Source organism: Chiroxiphia lanceolata, chromosome 9 (assembly GCF_009829145.1).
Source record: "Chiroxiphia lanceolata isolate bChiLan1 chromosome 9, bChiLan1.pri, whole genome shotgun sequence".
Classification (NCBI taxonomy): Eukaryota; Metazoa; Chordata; class Aves; order Passeriformes; family Pipridae; genus Chiroxiphia; species Chiroxiphia lanceolata.
In genome coordinates this window covers 31,346,800-31,366,270 of record NC_045645.1, presented here as the reverse complement: position 1 = coordinate 31,366,270, position 19,471 = coordinate 31,346,800, and the positions used below count along the sequence as shown (strand labels likewise).

General features: G+C 45.9%; 1 protein-coding gene across 12 annotated transcripts in view; it reads right to left on the bottom strand.

Moving 5' to 3' along the window:
* The window catches only part of RABGAP1L (RAB GTPase activating protein 1 like), a 225,841-nt gene that overhangs the window by 30,170 nt on the left and 176,200 nt on the right, over positions 1 to 19,471 (bottom strand). Inside the window, exon 1 of one of the 12 annotated variants that reach the window (XM_032697212.1) lies at positions 6,594 to 6,807. The exons of 10 other annotated variants lie outside the window; for them this stretch is intronic. Coding sequence is in view for 1 of the 2 variants with exons in the window: in XM_032697211.1 (XP_032553102.1) it covers positions 3,754 to 3,864 (111 nt within the window). In the remaining variant the exon portion in view is untranslated. Of the gene's footprint in view, positions 1 to 3,753; positions 4,994 to 6,593; positions 6,808 to 19,471 lie in introns of those variants that run through there. One more of the 12 variants, XM_032697211.1, reaches the window with a different exon arrangement.

Below are 19,471 nucleotides of genomic sequence, written 5' to 3'. Positions count from 1 at the left end.
AAGAGGACGACCATCCCACTTGGCACCTGCCTGTGCACAGCCAGCCTTGGGCACTGCAGGCACACTGCTCACTGCTCTGGTCATCCACACTACTCCCAGCCGGCACTGATACTGTCCAGACATTTGGCCCCCAGCCTGCATAGATGATGGAGCTTTTCCTTCCCAAGGTTTTGCATTTGCCTTGCTGGACCTCAAGCAAGTTCCTCTCAGCCCACCACTTACCTTCCAGCTTCTGCCACCCAAAAATCAGGGTGTGTCTATGCCTGAAGATGCTGAATACTCTCAGCTCTGCTATCAACACCTAGAAATGTTCAGCTGCTACCAGGTAGACTTCAACCCATGGACCACTACACCCTGTGCTCTTCCAAGGCCACCTGAGTTTTTCACTGGCTTTGCAGTTCATCACCTGCTCTGAATCTCCTCAGTTTGGCTTCAATGGGAAGCTGAGAGCCTAAAAATCCTTGTAGCAGAGTATCTTGCATGTAACCACCAATTATTTCTGTGGAATGGCCGATAACTTCCCCGAACAGAGAGCTAAACACAGCAAGGCAGGCAGGCAAATGGAAATACAATGAAGCTTTCCAGAAGAACGTCCTTCAGCTCTGGATTAAGAGGATTATACCACTTAGAATAGCATCTTTATAACCCCTTGAGTCCAAGTTTTCTGTAGATAAGCTGAGAATTGAAATTCCGCAGAGTAAAGCTGCTCAATTCTTCCACAAGCTGCGCAGCAGTCCATTCTATGTGCTGCTTTGCATATCTGTGCAAGGTAGTTTCAGAACAACTTGAAATTTTGAAAGCAAGACCACACAGCAAAACAACTGTGTGTCATGGTCACACTGCAACATGACTAATTTTATTAAAATATGTGTTGGGGGATTGCTGTCACACAGTGTTGCTTTGGAGCAGATTTAACAAAACCTTATCTCAGCTCATCCACGTTTTGTTTAATTGTTTACAAGCACCAGAGCAATGCTACAAAAACACTGCTATGCTTTCCAGTGAAAAATCCACGTTTTCCATTGAAAAATACAGCTGTAAGTGATAGGACCTGGCCAACAGCAGGTAATTCTGATTGTGCCCAAGGAGTTCACACTCGTGTGGCACTGGACGTGTCAGAAGGTCATGCAGGGCTGGCCTAAAGCACAAGGAACCCACGCAGCTGTCACCTGGCCTGGCTTGGTTTTGGAGTTAAGCCTTTATCACCTCACATCGCGACGTGGCTCTCTGAGCAAGAGGGACTCCTGTGCACCCTGGCCCACTGCACAACCCGCAGGAACTACAAGGGTCACCAGCAGTGCCAGAAATCTTGCACCAAGACCATCCTGGCATACGAACCGCGGAACAGGATGAAAACCTTTGCAGAAGTATTTTTTTAAACTATTCTCTGCAACCTGAGCAGCATGTTAGAAACGCCTTTAAAAATAAACAAAACTAGATTTTGCAAACCAAGACATGAACCCCAGATTGCAAAATACCTGTGCTATTAATATGAACTCTCAGAATAAACAAACCCTCCACAAATCCTTCCTGCAGAACGTCCCTTTACATACAGTACATACCTTAGTGCAAGCTGGTGAAATGACCACGACAGAGTCAACAAGGTTTGCCCCAACTTATCCCAACTGTCAGTTTGTCCCATGATTAAACACAGCAGCAGAGAACTGAGAGAAACTGAGTCAAGTCCTGTCCCTTTGCAGGACAGACTCCCACACATTGTCTAATCCTATCATAATCCTGATGAACTTCATCTTAAACCTCCTCAGATTGTTTGCACCATTATTTGCTTACTTAATATCCTTCAAAACCAGTTAAAAGAGCAGTTAAGTATTTCCCGTGTAAACCCAGCAAAAAACATATTTCTTAATTTATTTACTAGTACATAATGCACTGAGACAGAATCCCAGAATGGTTTTGGGTTGGAAGGGATCTTAAAGACCATCTAATTCCAACCCCATGCTGTGGGCACGGACACCTTCCGCTAGACCAGGTTACTCAAAGCCCCATGTTAACACCCAAACATGTTCATGCTCTTTGATTCAGGAAAAAAAACCAGTTGATCAGAAGACACCCTTACACTAAAGTCTGTCATTCAGATCTTCTAAATAATAGTAATAACGATACTGTTCCTCCCACAGTTGTTCTCTGTTTACAAGGAGAGAAGTAATTTTTAAAAAGATGTTAGTTCATTCTATTTTCAGAGTGGCAAAACTCAGCTGGAGCTGTAATGTGGTGCTTCCAACACCAGTTCCTCTTTCCCCTGGTCACTCGCAGCTGATCCAGCAGAATCCAGAGATCCACAACGCGATTCCTGTTACTTGTGCCCTGCAGAGCCCATCGCTGAGCCCACCACAGCAGCACTTCCCAAAGGTTTGAACTGCAGGGTAAACCACCCATGAGATGTTTTCTTACCACAGGGATTTTAACAACTGCAAGTGCTGGCTCTAGAACACATCAGCAGTTCAGGGCAGGAGGCTCCCAGGAAACCCCACTGTTGTCATCGCTCGCTCCGAGAGACTCATCCCAGGAGCCTCTCCCAGAACCGATGGTCCTGGCTCCAGTTAATCCTATTGCAACACCAGGACCTGTCTGCGGGGAAGGCACTGCTCTGGCCTTCCAGGCAAAGCAGTATCTGCTGCCACAGCAACCAGCTAAGGCAGAACGAGTGGAAAGGATGGGGAATGGTGGCTGGATGGTGAATTATGGGATAATTAAATATATCCAGCATGGGAAAAGCATGTGACTCCTGATGTGCTGGTTAATCAAAGCCTGCTTGGAGCCCAGCCTCCAACCAGGTCATATTAAAGCTCACAGTTCTGTCTATGCTGAATTTCCATATTTATTGCCTAACTGCTGTAATGGACCTTGGAAATTCTGGCCTAGAGGAGGCCAGAGACAGGAAAAAAGCACCATAATAGAATACCTCCCTTTGTCCCAGCTGAGGAACCACCTGGATACAAACACACACACAACCTCAAATCTGCACAAACACGTGCTTCACTGGGCTGCTAAATAACAGACTGATTTGTATTTAGCCTGAAATATCTGCTTGTACATTAAGCTGAACGCACGCATCTTTATTTCCAAACACTTCCTCTGACTGCTTCTAGGTAGCCTGGCTCCCACATGGAGAATCTGAAACCAAAGCTGAACTTCGGCACCAAATTTCAGAGCCTGCAGCTCCCTCCAAGCGCTCCCTCCAGGAGGGAGGAGGATGACCACACTCTACGTGGCATTTACATAAAGAGATATGCTGCTTACAAAGTGGTTGTTCAGCTACAAGGTTTTCACAGATATTTATGCTGGTTGCAGAACACAGAAGGGGAACATCAGCATTCCCAGGGAAGTGATAGACTCCCTTAGATTTAGTAACCTGCACTCCCAGAACCAGCATCTACGCTGACCCTTTAACTGACATTCTAAGACACAGAAAGTGTTTGCACCACTTAGCGCCTACAGCTGGAGAAGTTCAGTCATTTGCTGGCTTAATTATTTCAATTATTTAAAAAATACTATTTTAACTATGATCCTACTGAGCAAATCACTTTCTTGTAAATTTAGCAGCCCAGCAAGATATTTTAAATAATTTCATCTCTTCTGAAACGTTTTTATTTTGTTGATGCATGACAGCAATTTTCTGGAAAAGGAATGAAAAGAGAAACTAAGGAATGAATAGTTTTCAGCAGAAGGACCTAACTCCAGGACAGAGTATAACCTTAAGCATTACTGGCAAGGAGCAAGAGCAACACCTACCCCAGCTTTGGGCTTGCTGACTGCCACCAGGTTGGCCAGGAAGTCCTCCTCGCAGAGCTGGCTGAACACATGGGCATTGTAGGCCACCACGATGGACACCTCTTCCATCATGGTGCCGCAGCCACCGTTAGCGGCCCGGCCAGGTTGACAATCCCAGGCTGAGCCCTGGCTCAGTTCCGTGGCTGTTGTCCACACCCACCTGGAGACGCTACTGGGGAAGGAGTGTCCCGAGAGACAACATGACCCAGCAAATCGGCTCCCACAGGGGGTTGTCCTGCCCGGGGTGCCTCTGGGATCATGGGAAGCACACTCGGCACACCTGCTCACACTGCCAACACCCGGCTTGCAAAGGGATGGGCTGCAGCCTGGGGAAGCCGGGGAACCTGTGCTGATTCCAGGATTAGGCTGAGCATGAGAAAGCAGGAGGCAAACCAGGGGAGTGTTAAGCAAGAAAAGATCCGTCAGCGCTCGATAGAAGGACTGGAATCACTGCTGTTCTTCTCCAACTTGGTAGCAAACGTTCATTCTTTATATCCAGCTTTCTCCCATGAAAGCTGATATGAGCAGAGGCTCTCCTTCCAGTGAAGTGCTGCTTCTGTCTTATTTGTAAGTTCACAGAGATCAGTGTAATGCTGATTTCTCTAAGGCATTTCTTGAAATTTTCCAAAAGTTTCTAAATCTCTCCCTTAAAAGTCTTTAAAAACACTCACTTTTGTTTTTCCACAAACTGCATTTTGTGCCCTGTAGACACTTGGATTTTAGCAGAAGATCATGGCATCAAATCACAACCCTCCAAAAAGAGTCCTTCCGTTTCCACACGTAACAGAGGGTAAAACAGCCCTGAAAAAATGGAGTGAGGCTGTAAAGCTCTTCTATGAATAAACTTGTACCTCCACAATAAAAATAAAAACAATTTATGCAATTAAAACTCCCCACAGTCAAAGGTTTTTAACCTGAATCTGGTGCTGCTCTTCTTTTAATCAAGAAGTAATGCAGAAAACAGTAAATTGTTTGAAGAAATAAACAAAATATCCCAAACGCAACTCCTTTCAGGACACTCAGGCATAACACTTTGCTTAGACACATCCACTACATTTTTTCTTCTCTGGAAGCCTTTTCTTCCTGGTGAAAAATCATACCTGCTCAAGAAACAGAAAGCACTCCAGCCATTTGTCTCCAAAAAGAGTCTGTGCTGGAAGCAGCAGATCTGGTAGAAGCTTCCAGTTCAGCTTGGTGGTGACATATGGTTACACTCTTGCTTTCCAGAACAAACAGGGTCAGACACACCTTGCTTTGCTTCTTCCTCTGCTCCCTGAGTATCTTTATCAAAGACTGCAGTTATCTAAATAGCACCAGGTGCTATTTGCGTTTGAATAGGGAACTTGAGCAACAGCTGTAGCAGGCAGGATTAAAACCCCAACATCTCCTCCACTTAAACAGGGGGAGAAATTACATGTTATTGCTAGGAAACAGAGAGAGTTCTAATAGGCTTATGGCAAACAAAAAATGCGGCACTTGAGGTTAAACCCTTGAGACTGAAGCAGATTCTGATCGTGCTTAACCCTTGCAGGAGGAAGAAAGGTACCTTTGCAATGCACCTACAGTGCATTTTTTTTCCTTGTTTTTCGTCAAAGACTTGCAAATGTTTTCCAATTAATTCCCACAGTAGAAAAACTTCCAATTCCAATCCAGCTCACAGGACGGCTCTGTGTCAACTGCACGAAACTCCTACCTGCTCTGCCAAACCCCACTCAGGTTTTCCAAAGCCTTCAAACACTGCTTCCTCCTCAGCTCCATTGCCTTGGGGGTCTGGTTTCTTCTCGGGGACCCGGTTCCTTCCTTCAAGGGCTGGTTTCCTCTAGCAGTGAAAGTTCCAAGCACAGCGCTGGGAGTGGCCCCTCCCCGCCTCCTCCCAGGAGGGCTGACAAAGGCACCTGCTGCCACAGGTACAGTCCTTTCCCAAATCCCCTCCCACCCTGCTGGCACCTGCTCCAGGGGCTCCCGATGGGGACAGGCATTACCTTGGAACAGGCAGGTAGGCATAAGGGAGGGAGCAGGCAGTGCAACAATAAACAGCCCCATGTTAATGAGAGACCATTTTAATTCTGCAATAAGGGCAGGAGGTGGAGAAGGCAAATTATCAGACACAGCTGCAGCTACTTAAACCCTTCCCCAGATTTAGCCAACAGGCATTTCTATTTATAAGGAATTATGGACCAGAACCTATATTACCTTTTGCTTTTCCTCTCAAACAGAAAGGTTATGATGATTTAACAGCACTAAATCTCCATGTTATTGGCTGAGTAATTCTTCTCGTATCTATTCATAACAGAGGGCTTATAATTTTGGCATGTTCTAACCAGCAATTGCAAGAACTAACGACTAGTGTGACGTTGGCTGATGCATCTCTTTAAATAGGATGTTTTTCAGTTGTTTTTTCAAGCTAATGGAGCTGAGCTGCCTGCAAATCCCTCCAAACCTGCATTTTACATCCCTGTAAACAGCCTGTGCTATCTCTGAATCGGCGCACAAAATTGTAACTACCAAGCCAGTTAAATATTTTGAATTAAAGTGACTGACTCAACATGTCCACCCAGACACAGAGGCAGCATGCTCATGCCAGAGGAACTGGAAGGGAAAGGGCAAGCAGAGATGCCCTTCACCACCTCCTCAGGCCGCACCACACGCTCCTCCCAGCGCTTTCACACAGAGCCCTCCCCTGTGCCAGGATTTTTGGGTGCTGAAGTGATGAATAATCTAACAAAAGGCAATAAAAACCACACAGCAGCTTCATATTTCCTTAAAGCAAAGAGCCCTTCTCTGTGTAACACCACAACTACCTTGCAGCAGCCTTCCTCAAGGACCAGGAATGCAGCCCCCTCCACGACACAGCTGGGAAAGCATACCTCCAAAGCAGGAATTTTTGGAGAAGCGGAGCAACCAAGCAGTCAGGAGACAGAGGAGAGGCAGCAGAAGGACAGGTGGGCTGTAGAAAGCTGTGAACTGATTAAGGTAAGTAGCCCTAATTGCAGTTGTTGGGATTTATATGCCGGTGGATAATAGAGGTGAATGGAAAATTCCTGAATTGAGCAAACCAGCTCGCTTAGCAAAGCAAAATCCTACTCCCTCCCAAGATAAATTCATTCTCACTCCACCCCCAGGAATGTCTTGCTGCTATCTGACGGAGATGGGATCTTCTGACAGACGGGGAAGGGAGGTATGTGCAGCTCCTTGCTAAGCCTCCCTTCCTGCCACCAGCTCCAGGAGCACAAAGGCCTTTTCTGCAATTTGCCTTTTGTGTATTAATGAATCCGGGAAGATCACAGCCATCTTCAGAGAAGGAAACGTAAAACTCCTTTCAGAGCACTTGGAATGGCATTTGGCAGTCTTCAGGATAAGTTTACAGGTCTTTTTCCCCCAAAGGGAATAAATAACAGTAATAACAGCTCTTCCTGTAATTCCTGTCCCCACTAATGACCCGGGAGCGCTTTATCAGGCACAACCAGCAAGTGGAAACCACCTGGTTACAAGTCCAATGCTGTGAGTCCCAGATACAGCTCTGCTCTCTCCTCACCCACACAGGGTTTGTCGACCATCAGAGAGCAGCAGGAACTGGAATGTGTTCCAGTTTTAGGCATCAGAAGGTAAATACCTTGAGATGTGTTCCGGGATTCCACATGAGACCCGAACACGAAGCCGCTGCTCCCAGGAATGCCCCACACCATTCCAGATTCCAGAAACACGGTTGCCATTGCTCCTCCAAGATTTATTTTTATTATTTGAAATGTCAAATTAGCATGGCCTAATTCCCCCTCCCCCCCCCCCCCCAAGAAGTGAGTGGTGGATGCACCTGTGTTTCTCTTAAAATAATCCTCCAAATGTGGGGGAAAATCTGGGCTTGATGTGCTTTAGCATATGTACTTAGAGGGGTAAATCCTCCCAATTTGCTTGCTCCTGGTTTGCAAGCAGGCATGACTGTAAACTCATTTACATGGATTAAAGCCAGCAAGGCCATCCTGATGGAGAGAGGAAATGTGCTCTCCCAGCAGTGGCAGAGGTCAGCGTGGCTGGAATTGCTGAGGCTGAGGAATTCCTGACAAACCAGTGATGCTGGCATGGGCTCCCCCTCCATGGAACTGTGCAGCCCACCTAGGGAAGAGCTGAGGGCTTCTGACTCTTCACTTTATGGTGCCCAATACCCAAATTCCCCTCTCCCAGCCTCCCCAAACCAGCAGCATAGCTGGGACACCAGCCTACAGGTACACGCTCATTGTTCAGCTCAGTCCATTCAAGGTTATTTTGAAGCCTTTTACATGAACTCATGAGCCCTTTTTGATTTTTTAAGTAATTAAATTCACATTTTTACTTTGTATTTTCATATGTCTTTCCCACCCTGCCACTGTCACTTTCTAAGGGTGTTCCATCTAAGTTTCCTTCAGAAGTCACCTGCCTGCCAGGAATATTTTGCTTCACGAACTTCCCTCTTGTCTGCTGAGGATCTGGGTTAGAGTTGGGATGACCTTTTGCTTGTTCATGTTTTCCAATGGTGGAGAAAGCACAGGGCTCCAACCAGCCCAAACTACCAGTGCAGTTTATTGCTTGGCCCCACAAAGAGCTGTGGTGTGATGGGTGATGGAGGAACAAGGAAAGGGCCAGACACCCCTGAGGCAGCATTGCTACCAAGGTAAAGGAATACTGAATCTCAGTGTGAGATTTTGAAAATCTCAACCTTTAGGTGTTGAAAGCCATATTTTACAGGATATTTGAAGCATACATTGTATATGCCCAATATAACCAGTTGAGCTGAGCATATTTCCTCCTTCCCCATCCTTTTAAATTGGAAAAATAGTGGATTTCTTTTCCTGTGTGGAAAAGCAAGGAGTGGTACCAGTGAGCTCCTCAAAAGACAAACATTTCTCCAGCCTAATGCCCTCTGACTGGGCCAGGCTAATCTGGACCAGAGAGAGCCCCACAGAAACCATGCAGAAGGAACAGCCAGAAATTCCTAATAATGCCTTAGAGCATAATTTCCTGGAAAACAGCAGGATTCTGCCACCTGTCTCCTGTGTCACTCCTCTTTAGGGACCCCTTTTTTATCTCCTCCCAGTTCCAAGACAGCAGACACCCATAAACAACGCCACAGCTGAGGGCTGTGGTGACAGCTCCGAAGCAGGGCCAGGTCCCAGGGCTCTTCCCACACCTGCTCCAAGGCCACGGCCAGTGGCTCCTGAACCTGTGCCCTCCAAGCCAAATCACTACCAACAGGTCTCTCCAGCTGCTGAAGGGACAGACTTTAACAACCCATTTGAAATTGTAAATGTCTCTGATATGTATTCCCTGGGGCTTCTAATCCAGCAGCTGGATAATGCTTGAGTGGCATTTAGACCATGCAAATGCCATTGAGAGCTAAGTTCCATAATAAACCCAGCACTACCTGTGAGATGTATTTTAAACCTGTTGCATTTATCACTTCAATTGGTACTGAAAGGAAGAAAAATGGGTCAAGCACATTATCCAAGAAAATTAGCACAGCAGTTGCATAGGAATGCTTTGCACTTCCAATGATTTATACGGATTTCTGGCCTGGGTTTAGTACAGCCTGACTGAGGGATTTCACCCAAACAGCCCCATGTCTTATCACTTACAGCAGAAGATCAGCAAACAAAAGATACTAGTTAACATCAAGTAGCACATTAAATAGTGATATCTGTCACACAAAGAGACTCACACAGGGCCCAGGATTCTGGCCTCCTCACTCTAAACCCACACCTGATTTTCTTTCTCAAGGTAGATACATCTCTCCATATTCGTCATTCCCTCCCCAAAGAGGGGTTAACAGTCCTTATCTAACCGCCACAGAAAGAATAATAAAGGTAAAGTTAATGGAAAATGCAAAACTGTAAGGGGTACTATTATTGTTATTACTATGATGTTGCCTGTCAAGTTTCCCCCAGAGTGCTGAGCCAGCCACGCTGCACAGGGAGAGCTCAGTGACACATTTACCTGGGTGACCTGAAGTGCCCAGTGTATTGTGCACAAGTGTATTGTGTCAGATTTTAGTATTTGTACTGACAGTCACTTTGCACCTGACCTTTAGCCTAGGACAAGGAAAAAAGGAGAAAGAAGGAAAGGCTGGAGAGCCAGGCACTGTGAGGAATTCGTGTAGTTAAATAACAGAAGGAAGAACGCAGGACCACGGCACATCCTCTGCCCACCAAACCCACAGGAGCTGCCCAGGCACAAACCCACTGCAACACCCTCAGCTGTGCTGGTACGCCCGGAGCCACGTCTTCCACATAGGACACCCTGGCAGGAGCCTCATGAAAAAGGTGAGACATTTCTATGTGTTTAACTGCACTACAGGAATGGCATATTCCCCAAACAAAAAATAAATCTGCAGTATGATTGCTTGGAAGATGAGATAAGGAGCAATTAAGACTGAACTGATGTGGGTGAGCAGAAAATGGAACCGGTGTCAGCCAAACCAGACAGACCAGTCCGAGCACCTTCTCTGAGTTTTAGAAGTCGGTTTGACTGAGACACAGTCTAGACTGAGGCATGGCCAGCGACTCTGAAACGAGATTATTTCATGCATTATACATTAAAGTAGAAACTACTGATACTTTCCAGGAGAACAGCGTGTCCCACAGTGCCGAAGTTGAAAATGGAAGTGTTAACTTGGAGCTCACAGACAAAAAAGCCCAGCAAACGGCACTGGCTGGTAGATACTGATACCAAAGGGGGTGAACAGCCAGCTGATACAGACAGCATTTGACCCGAGACCCATTTGCTGGGGAAGACAGAAGGCAGCAAAGTCTCAGTACTCCCCTGGACAAATTGCCCTGGAATTTGCACAGGTCAGCTCCAGAGGAGGAAAGCAGCTCAGGACTGTGCCAGCTGATCAGCTGTATAAGACTGCCAGCAGCATCCACTAATCTAAGCTCCACATAATCCTCTGCCGCTAAATCCCTATTCACTATCATCCAGTGAAAGGGAAATGCTGTTCTCAGAAGATGATTTGGGAGACAAACCACTCCAGTGCTTAACTGTGCTGATCTAGTCTCCCACTGGGAAAATCTGTATCTCTGTTTAATGTTCCAATATACCACAATGAGAAAAGCTTCAGTATTTACATATGATTTAAAGATTACCCTGTCTTCATTTGACTGTTAATAAGCTTATTTTAAGAGCTCAAATGCTACAGAGGGGCAGAGAAGGCAGGTGCTGCCACCAGTTATCAAGGAGCTCTCTATGTGATAGTCAGGTACTTCTTCAGAGATATTTCCATAAACTCTTCTATAACCCTTCCCATTTATCTTATTCCAAGCTTGTCTCTTATATAAAATCTAAACTAGAGGTCTTGTATTACTACTACTATGATACCTGTGCAATGAAAAGAAATGAGACACTCCCTAAAAAAATAATAAATCAGGAATTGGAATCATCTCATCTTCCAATAATTTCACCAGGCATGGGAACATTTTCTCCTCATATCCGCCTGCTCAGGCTGGGCACCCTGTGCTGCTCAAGCTGAGTGCAAGGGCTGAGCTCCCTTGGAAGCTCCCTCATTCCCAGTGCTCCTTTGACTCCTCTCCACATCCAACTAAAGGGCTATATATTTAGAGAGAAAATTGAGCTGTAACTTCTAATCCATTCTTCATTTTTTAACATGTCTTTCATGCAGGGGAAGTGTTTACACAAAATTCCTTCTGCAAGGAATGCAAGGGAAGTGCCTGGAATGAATGAGAGGTAACTTTTGCTTGATTTGAAGGAAAAAAACCCCACAACAGCAAACAGAGGATAAAATTTAGGATGATTTAAAAAAAAAAAAAATTAAAAAGAGGTTTCTACCACCGTAAAATTCCTCGATGTATTTCCAAATCACCATTGTTATTCTGACTGTTTGGAAAGTAGATTATCAAGCAAAAAAGGAGAGAACTGCTAAAAAATGGGAAAGTTTGTAACCAAAAAACAGTAGGGGATACCACTTTCCCTCCTCTCAGTTTTGCTGCCGGGTATGAATGAGAAGGCAGCAGTACAGCCCACCCTGTGTTTACAGTTCAAATTAATAGGGGGGAAATCAGTGCCTGCATTTGTTCACTCATCTGGGGACTGCCAGAATAACCTCTAAGGGTTCATTCTTTTGCCTACAGCCATTTGCACTGCACCATTTAATATGTATAAATGAGATGCTGATCTGAAAGTGAAGAAAAATAAACCAATTCAAAATGATGTAGTAAGTAACAAACAAGAAAAAAAAAAGCTATGTTGCTGTCTCCAGTGAGTATTATTTGTAATGAAAATCCAGGTACCTACATAATGGTTTGAAAGGTTAGAGATGTCCTTCTCTGGTGCATTTGTGACAGAATAACTCAGTTTCCAATTACTCTTTATCATGGAATCACAGAATGGTTTGGGTTGGAAGGGACCTTTAAAGGTCATCTTGTCCAACCCTGCTGCAATGAGCAGGGACATCTTCTTTAAAACTAATTAATCTTTAGAAGTGGTAAAGGATTTGATCACCTTTCTCAGCCACAGAATCCTAGATATATAATGGAAAAGGTACGGTGGGTGTTCCTGGAATGCCACACAGTATTTTTCCTCTATACACACGTCTCACTGCAGAACTTCAACCGGACAACCACACGTGGGCTCAGCAACACTCCTGGCACTGGAAGAACTGCCTGGGGACTGGCAACTGCTTTATCGGGATATTAACTGGACACCCCCAGTTTCAGGGAGAGTGAAATGAATGAGTCACACTGCTGACACTTGTGACACAGCCTGTCCCTGACACTGCACAGTATCGACATGACTGCGAAGGCATCTCTGTGGAACTGTCCTGGGGAACAAAATCCAGCCAAAAGGATGGTTTCTTTGACAATGGTTAGAACTGTTAAATTGAGAAGAAAGACCAAAAACAGGTCTGAGTCAGGTTTTTATCATCTCTCCTGAAGTATAACAGCAGCAAGAGCAAAGGCTCACTGGAGCTGGAGCACCCTAACTCACTGTCTGGGTGCCTTTGGCCATCCCTTATCAGCAGTACACTGCCAAGCATTCGGGGTATTTTGTTGGGCAATACTATATTTTTGTCCTCCCTTTTTTTTTTTTAATTATTTTTCCCTTAGGAATGTACGACCTGTGCTCCCTTTATCAGTATTGTTTGCATTCTTGGATCTTCCAGAGTTACAGGATTTTGCGGTACAGAGCTGGCTGGGCCCAACACCACCAAAGAGAGAACAAGAGCTGGTAGCACAGAGCAGTGATCCACACAACCACGAGGCAGCTGCAATGTCTGTGCCAGCTCTGGGGTACTTCACCCCTTCCCAGCACTGCAGAACACCCACATTTTCTCTGAAAGTTTGAGGCTGACAGCTAGACTTATGAGGGAAGACTCAGAACCAGAAACACAGAGATCCCTGCTCACCCCAGCACCCACCTGCTCTGGGTGTAATTCAAGGTTTTACTCATCGTCTTCAGTCCCTAAACACCTGAATCTCCCCACAGGGAAGATCCTTTTCTTCCTATCTTCAGTGAATGAAGATCTGTTGACTCATCTTTTTAAATGTACCCAAAACAACTTCTCAGGGCAACAGAAGTTATTCATAGAATCATAGAATCAGCTGGGTTGGAAGGGACCTCTGAGATCATCAAGTCCAACCCTTGATCCAACACCGCTGCAGTTGCCAGACCATGGCACTAAGTGCCACATCCAGTCTTATCTTAAAAACCTCCAAGGATGGAGAATCCACTACTTCCCTGGGTAGCCCATTCCAGTGTCTGATTACCCTCTCTGTAAAGAAATTCTTTCTAATATCTAACCTAAACCTCCCCTGGCACAGCTTAAGACCATAATTCCTGGGCATTTGAGCTGGTTCCAAGTCTCCTGTGTTTTGTTCACAAACAGGATACCTGAGATAACTTCCACATCTGCCTGAGCAGCAGGTGAACAACAGCACCAAAATGTACACCTAACATAGCACAGCCTGGCTTGTGAAATCTCAGCCATATTGAAAAAATACAGGGAGCTGCAGGGCAGCAAAGGTTTTACAATCAGCACCTCTCTGGGTGTACACAAGAATTGGACACCTCAGTGACAGACATGTGTCATAAATGACAAAAAGGCAGGGTCCATTTTTCAAAAAAAGAGAATACAGAATGAGCATGCCAAGCCACTCTCAGATATATTTTAGTTTTCTAAATGGGTAATTGAATGCTTAAGTAAATAAGGGGAGAATTCAATCTGCACTTAAAACACATCTTCCTCATCTCACTGTGATGTAAAAAAATTACATATGGCCTTGTGCACAACCCTTGTTCTGCAGGACTGCTTGTACAAAACCAAGGGTTCATGTCCTTCTCTCTGTTCTTCTCCAGAGAGGGTCAGGTAATGGTTGGATCATCAAAGCAGAAAAATGATTTTTTTTTAGCCAAAAGAATTCCACAGTGAAAGGTACAGCAGGTAACAAAGCAGCTGCCAGTCAGTGCAGCCAAAGGCTGTAAGGAGAGACCCAAAAGGCAACAGCTGTGCAAGAAGTACAGTCCGGAGATTCGGCTCCTGGCTGTTGGCTCTGCTTGCTGAAACAAAAAGGAGAAATATATAAAAGGAGAAAGGGGGAAAATCAGTTGGTACTTGTTTGTTCCAAATAAATCTCTACAGGATTCACTCCTGTAGAGATTTCTCTAGGTGGAGTAAAGGTTCAAAATACTGGGCCTTTGAGAGGCTCGGAGCTGTCCCTGAAGCCTTTACTGAAGAGTGTGGCAGTTCCTTCATCAAGGAAAGACAAACACAACAAACACAGCCAGGCTCTGGGACAGCATCCCCACTTAAAGCTTTCCTGGTTGTGAGAAGTGATTCCAGTCAGTGCTCCTGATTTTTTGCCTGGCAGGGAGGTTCTCTGGGTGACACAGGATGTACCAGAGCACACCAACCACTTCCACCTTCCCTGGTTTTGGGAGCACGTCTGGAACAAACGGCGCAGTAACAGCTCCGTTACAGCTCTGCTGTCCTCCTCTACCCACGTGCAGCCACTACAAACACTTTGCCAGGTTATCTGAACGCCAAACACTCCACCAGCACCCTGCTCTTGTCCTGGACACAATTTCAGGCAGAGCTGTGCCCTGGCTGGGATCCCAACCCCACCCTACAAAAATGCAGCTGGTCCTGCAGAACTGCCTCCACAGCTGGGCTCTCCCCAGCACTGCCGGGCAGGGAAGGATAACCATCCTCTCACTCTGCAGATCTGGTTAGGCTACAAGAAGCCTGGAATGCGGACACAGCTGAAATTAAAGCCACCAGAAATAAAGTAAGCAGAGAAATGGCTTAGAGCCATCTTTGTTCCAACCCCTTTTTTCTTCCATCAAGGACTATTGGATCCAAACATCGGGTACAGCAGTCCATGGCCAGCTACGCCTTTAAAACACACTTCTAGCACACTCCTGGATGCCACTCCAGCTCAACAAATATCCCGATGAGTTTTCTCAGCTGATGAACAGGAACACCAGTGAAAACAGGGCAGAGGATGGTGCTGGAGGGAAGACAGGCAGCTCTGCAAGTCAAGGCACTCTGCTGCAACCTGGAGGCTTGTGGCTCTGCCTCCCTGGTACAGTAGAATCTGTTGAGCTATGTAAATAAGATGCATAAATAAATAAGTAAGAAGAGGGGTGGGCTGAGGAAAAGCAGCCAGACTGTGGCCCCATTGGTATTGCTGAGGTCGCTTAGCAACAGGCTTGGCTGCTGCAGGGTAAGGGCGCATGAAATCAGCAGCTTTTCAACACAAGACAAATTGAATGGAAATGTGGGGAGGTGGTCTTTGCCTGGCAGTAGGGAGGAAAGCAGGAACTGGTGAATCCGGTCCTGTGGGCATCCTTTTGGAGCAGTTCCTGAGTGCAGGGATTGTTAATTAATGTGGCCAAGGGACTTAGTCCTGCCTGCAAACTGATAAATTCCAAAGCGTGCCTGGGAAACCAATAACTCAATTTTGATTAAAATGATGTCTGTTACAGTCACCTCATGGGTTAATTACTTATTAACGATCCTAAAAAGCTCAAACCCAATCCTACTGGACTCCCCTAGCTGTATTAGTGCCAGCTGACCATAGGGCATATTTTCAGTGGCAGTTATCTAATACATTTCCCTATCACTGCAGGTCCAGGTTATCTCCATGTCATCTCTGCATTCATTAAAGGAATTTGGACCCTGTGAATCTTTAAGTAACTGAACCTCAACAGCACAGATCCACTTGTTCTGGCCAGGTAATTCCTCTTAATCCTATTGCTTCTCCAGCCTTCTGGAACAACTCTGGGCAGACATGAAGGATTGTTATATAGAAAAGCAGTTATTAGCAAGAACTGAGCTATGAGACCAGCAAGAACAACATGAGAACATGTTTCATGGAGGACTTAAATGAGAATTCTGAATGAAAGATTTTTCTGGGTCATTTAAACCTGGGGGCTGGATTGTACCACTTAATGTTTTTCCACTGCTAAATGCAGCTGGTGCCTGGCAGCGAGGCACAACCAGGGACCCGTGTGGCACATGATCCATGGAAAGGTGGTGTGGGATGGTGGTGGGGTCAGCAGAGATGCTAAATGGCTTGTCCAGGCATCCAACTGGAGGAGGAAAACACAGTGTGCCTGTCCCCTGTTTTATACACAAACAAAGCAATGATAACTCATTTTACTCCTTATTTACAGATAGCCTGTATTTGTGTGGCACTTCAGCAACAGAGCGACATCCAACTGGGAACCAAATCTGCTTGGAGCAGGGAAACTTCCCACCTCCATTTCATCCTCCTTTGTGCCCCATCAAAGACCCTAATCCTTCCTGTGACCGGGGTGGAGCGTGTAGAAGCCTTCCCCAGTTCCATAGGCAGGAAATCACACAGTATAGAGCAAGATGGCTGTTTTTCAGTCCTCATAGTTGTAAAAATGATTTCTGGGTCCTTGGGAACTGCACAGAGATGCCTTTGGCAATGTCTTGTTTCCCTCTGTCCAGGGTTGAAAGGAAGGCCCCTGAGGCCCACTGTGTGGGGAACACTCAGATGAAATGCCCTCCATTTCCTTTATGAGGATTTAATTAAGTGACTCTATTAATGCTGTAAGGACCAGTCTCAGAGGAAAGACACATAGGGAGATGACTGTCCTGAGACATTCCTAGTGTACAAGAGAACAATGCACAGGCTACAAGAGTCAATGTGGAACAGTGTGATTCCAGTGCTGGAGAAGTACATATATGGAGAATACCCTGACACTTCTCCTTTTTGCAGGCTGCAGCTGTCTGTGCCTGAGCTCACAGCTCCAGCCTCTCCTCCTGCCAACGGGGGATGATAAAATCCTGCTGTGCCACATTGGTCTCTGGGATATTTGCAGAGTCAAGAGTCCGGTGGAACTGTTGGTGCTCCCTGAACTGGAGCAAAATGAGTGACTTGAAGGAGGAGAGTCTTGAATTAGGTCACGAGAACCAAAGACCATATCAAAACCCAAACAGAATTTTAATCTCTGCTTTCCTAAATGAGTCCTTGCAGGTGTGCATTCCAGGATTTAATCTCTTCATACAACCATACCCAGGCACACAGCAACTGGTTCACACCACTCTCCACCACACCGGGTTTGATTTACAAGGTTAACTTCGACCCAGTTCTGCCCATTTGCCAGAATCTTGTGTTCTGATCGTGTATTAAGAGTGGAAAAAGGGAAACAGGAAGAGCAAATAGCATCAGCAGTGCTTAGAAGTCTGAAAGAGAAGATGTACTGAAACATAGGCCGATTTCTCTTAAAATGCCAGTCTCTGTCAAATGCCCTGGTTTCCAGACTTTCAGAACTGAATTATGTTGTAATTATGTCCTATTTGGACAAGGTCACAAAAAGAAAAGCTCAGTACTTTCCTCCATTACAGTTGCTGTATGTTCTTACACTCCTGGAGCAGCAAAGCCTCCCTTTCTGATGGTAACAAACTTGTCTTCAGAATAAAATGCTGGTTTAGGTCCATTGGTGCAGTGTAAGGTGCATTAAAAAGTTAAGAGGCATCATTACTGATCTTTCTGAGAAGCTTCCCAGAGCACAGATGTCTTTATCCTCTTGTAATCCTTACAATTCACATTATATCATAAAAGCAACAAAAAAGGAAACAAATACAAACCCCAACCCCATATAACCTTACGACAGGTTCTACTCAATCCCTCATCAGTGAGTAAGAACATGTGAAATCTCTTAGTCGGGGCCTTGAACATTTCTCAGTTTTGTCCACCTTCTCACCAGTTCTTCCCCAAATTCCTGTAGCAGTATATAATCTTGTATAACATTCCTGCCTGATGGATCAAAGATTGAAAATCCCCAAGTTGTATGGGTAAATTGTTCCCTTGTTTAAACAGGCAGCCTGCAAACACTGAGTCTGGCAAAGTCCTCCTGCCAGGCAGGATCATTACTGACACTGTGGATGTCCCAATAAAGATGGAAGGAAGACAGAGAGGGACTCTTAGCTGTTCCCAGGGGAGCCAGAGATCCCATCAAGCCCCTATGTGAGCTCCCAGCCCAGTGCTGGATCTATAAATGTGCTGCTCCTTTCCATCAGAGCCACTTCCAGAGGAGACACTGCTTGATGGAGAGAGATGGATGAGGGCAGCGGAGGTGGACTCTGGCACAGCCAGAGCCAGCTGTGCTCCCAATTCCCCCCAGCAACTAGTGCTGTGCCTGGGAGGAGCCCTTTCGCTTCAGGCTTGGAGTTCCTCTGCTGTTGGAGAGCAGGATGGGGAGTTTTCCCAGAGTCCAGGCAGTGCCCCCTTCCCCTTCACACCCCTGGCCCTGACCAGAAGCATTTTTATCAAGTATTGAAGCCCTTGGGTTTGTCATATCAGCTGGTGAAGTGGCTCTGGTGCATCTCAGGGCAAAACAAAAAAACCACATGGCTAAAACAGAGCCCCCTGGGCTGGAGAGTCATTGCCTTTATAGAACCCCTCATCAGAATCCTGGGAAACAAACTGTCTCAAGCAAGGTGCTGCTTTCCTACCGCATGTCCTTCCTCCTCCAAAAGGAACAGGCCCCACCTCACGTTGTGCTTAGGAAAAGGGAAAAACAAGGCAAGTCCTCTTGGAGAACATTCATTACTACACAACCCTACTTTTCACTCTGCACTACAAGAAAAACGAGGGCCAAATTTGCCTCTGAGCTTCCTGCTGCTACTAAAAGCAACAGGATTTGTGTCCATGTGATGCCAGCATGAGTAAGACAGTCCGGATGAGTGGCTGGAATAAAGAAAACTGTGCTGGGATCTATATTTTGCAGGCACCAAAATACAGCTCCTTCCAGCGAGAGAAACCCCCCTTCCTCTCTACTGCACGAGGAGAGACATCACACCGACTGTTTTCAGGACCGTTTTAACATTTGGAAGCAGTGCAGTGGTGACAAGGTGATGGAATTTTTCTCCTCGTTCCTGACAGGGCTGGTAGATTGCAAAGTCATCAAGAGGAGCCACATGACCATAAATTTTGTGTGTGCCACTGACAGTGGGAAAGGAGCCCAAGGTGGGGAAAGCAGTTTCCCAGATGGAGAAGGAATTCCTGAATCCAGCAACAGGCGCCTCGGGGAGCGCAGGAGCCAGTGGAGCATGGCACCCTCGTTAGGCAACGAGGGACCAAAGCCCTGACCCCTTTCCCATTCTATCCACTGCTCCTGACTCGCTGAAACAGAATCAACATTCCCTGCTGTGTGAAGAGGGAGT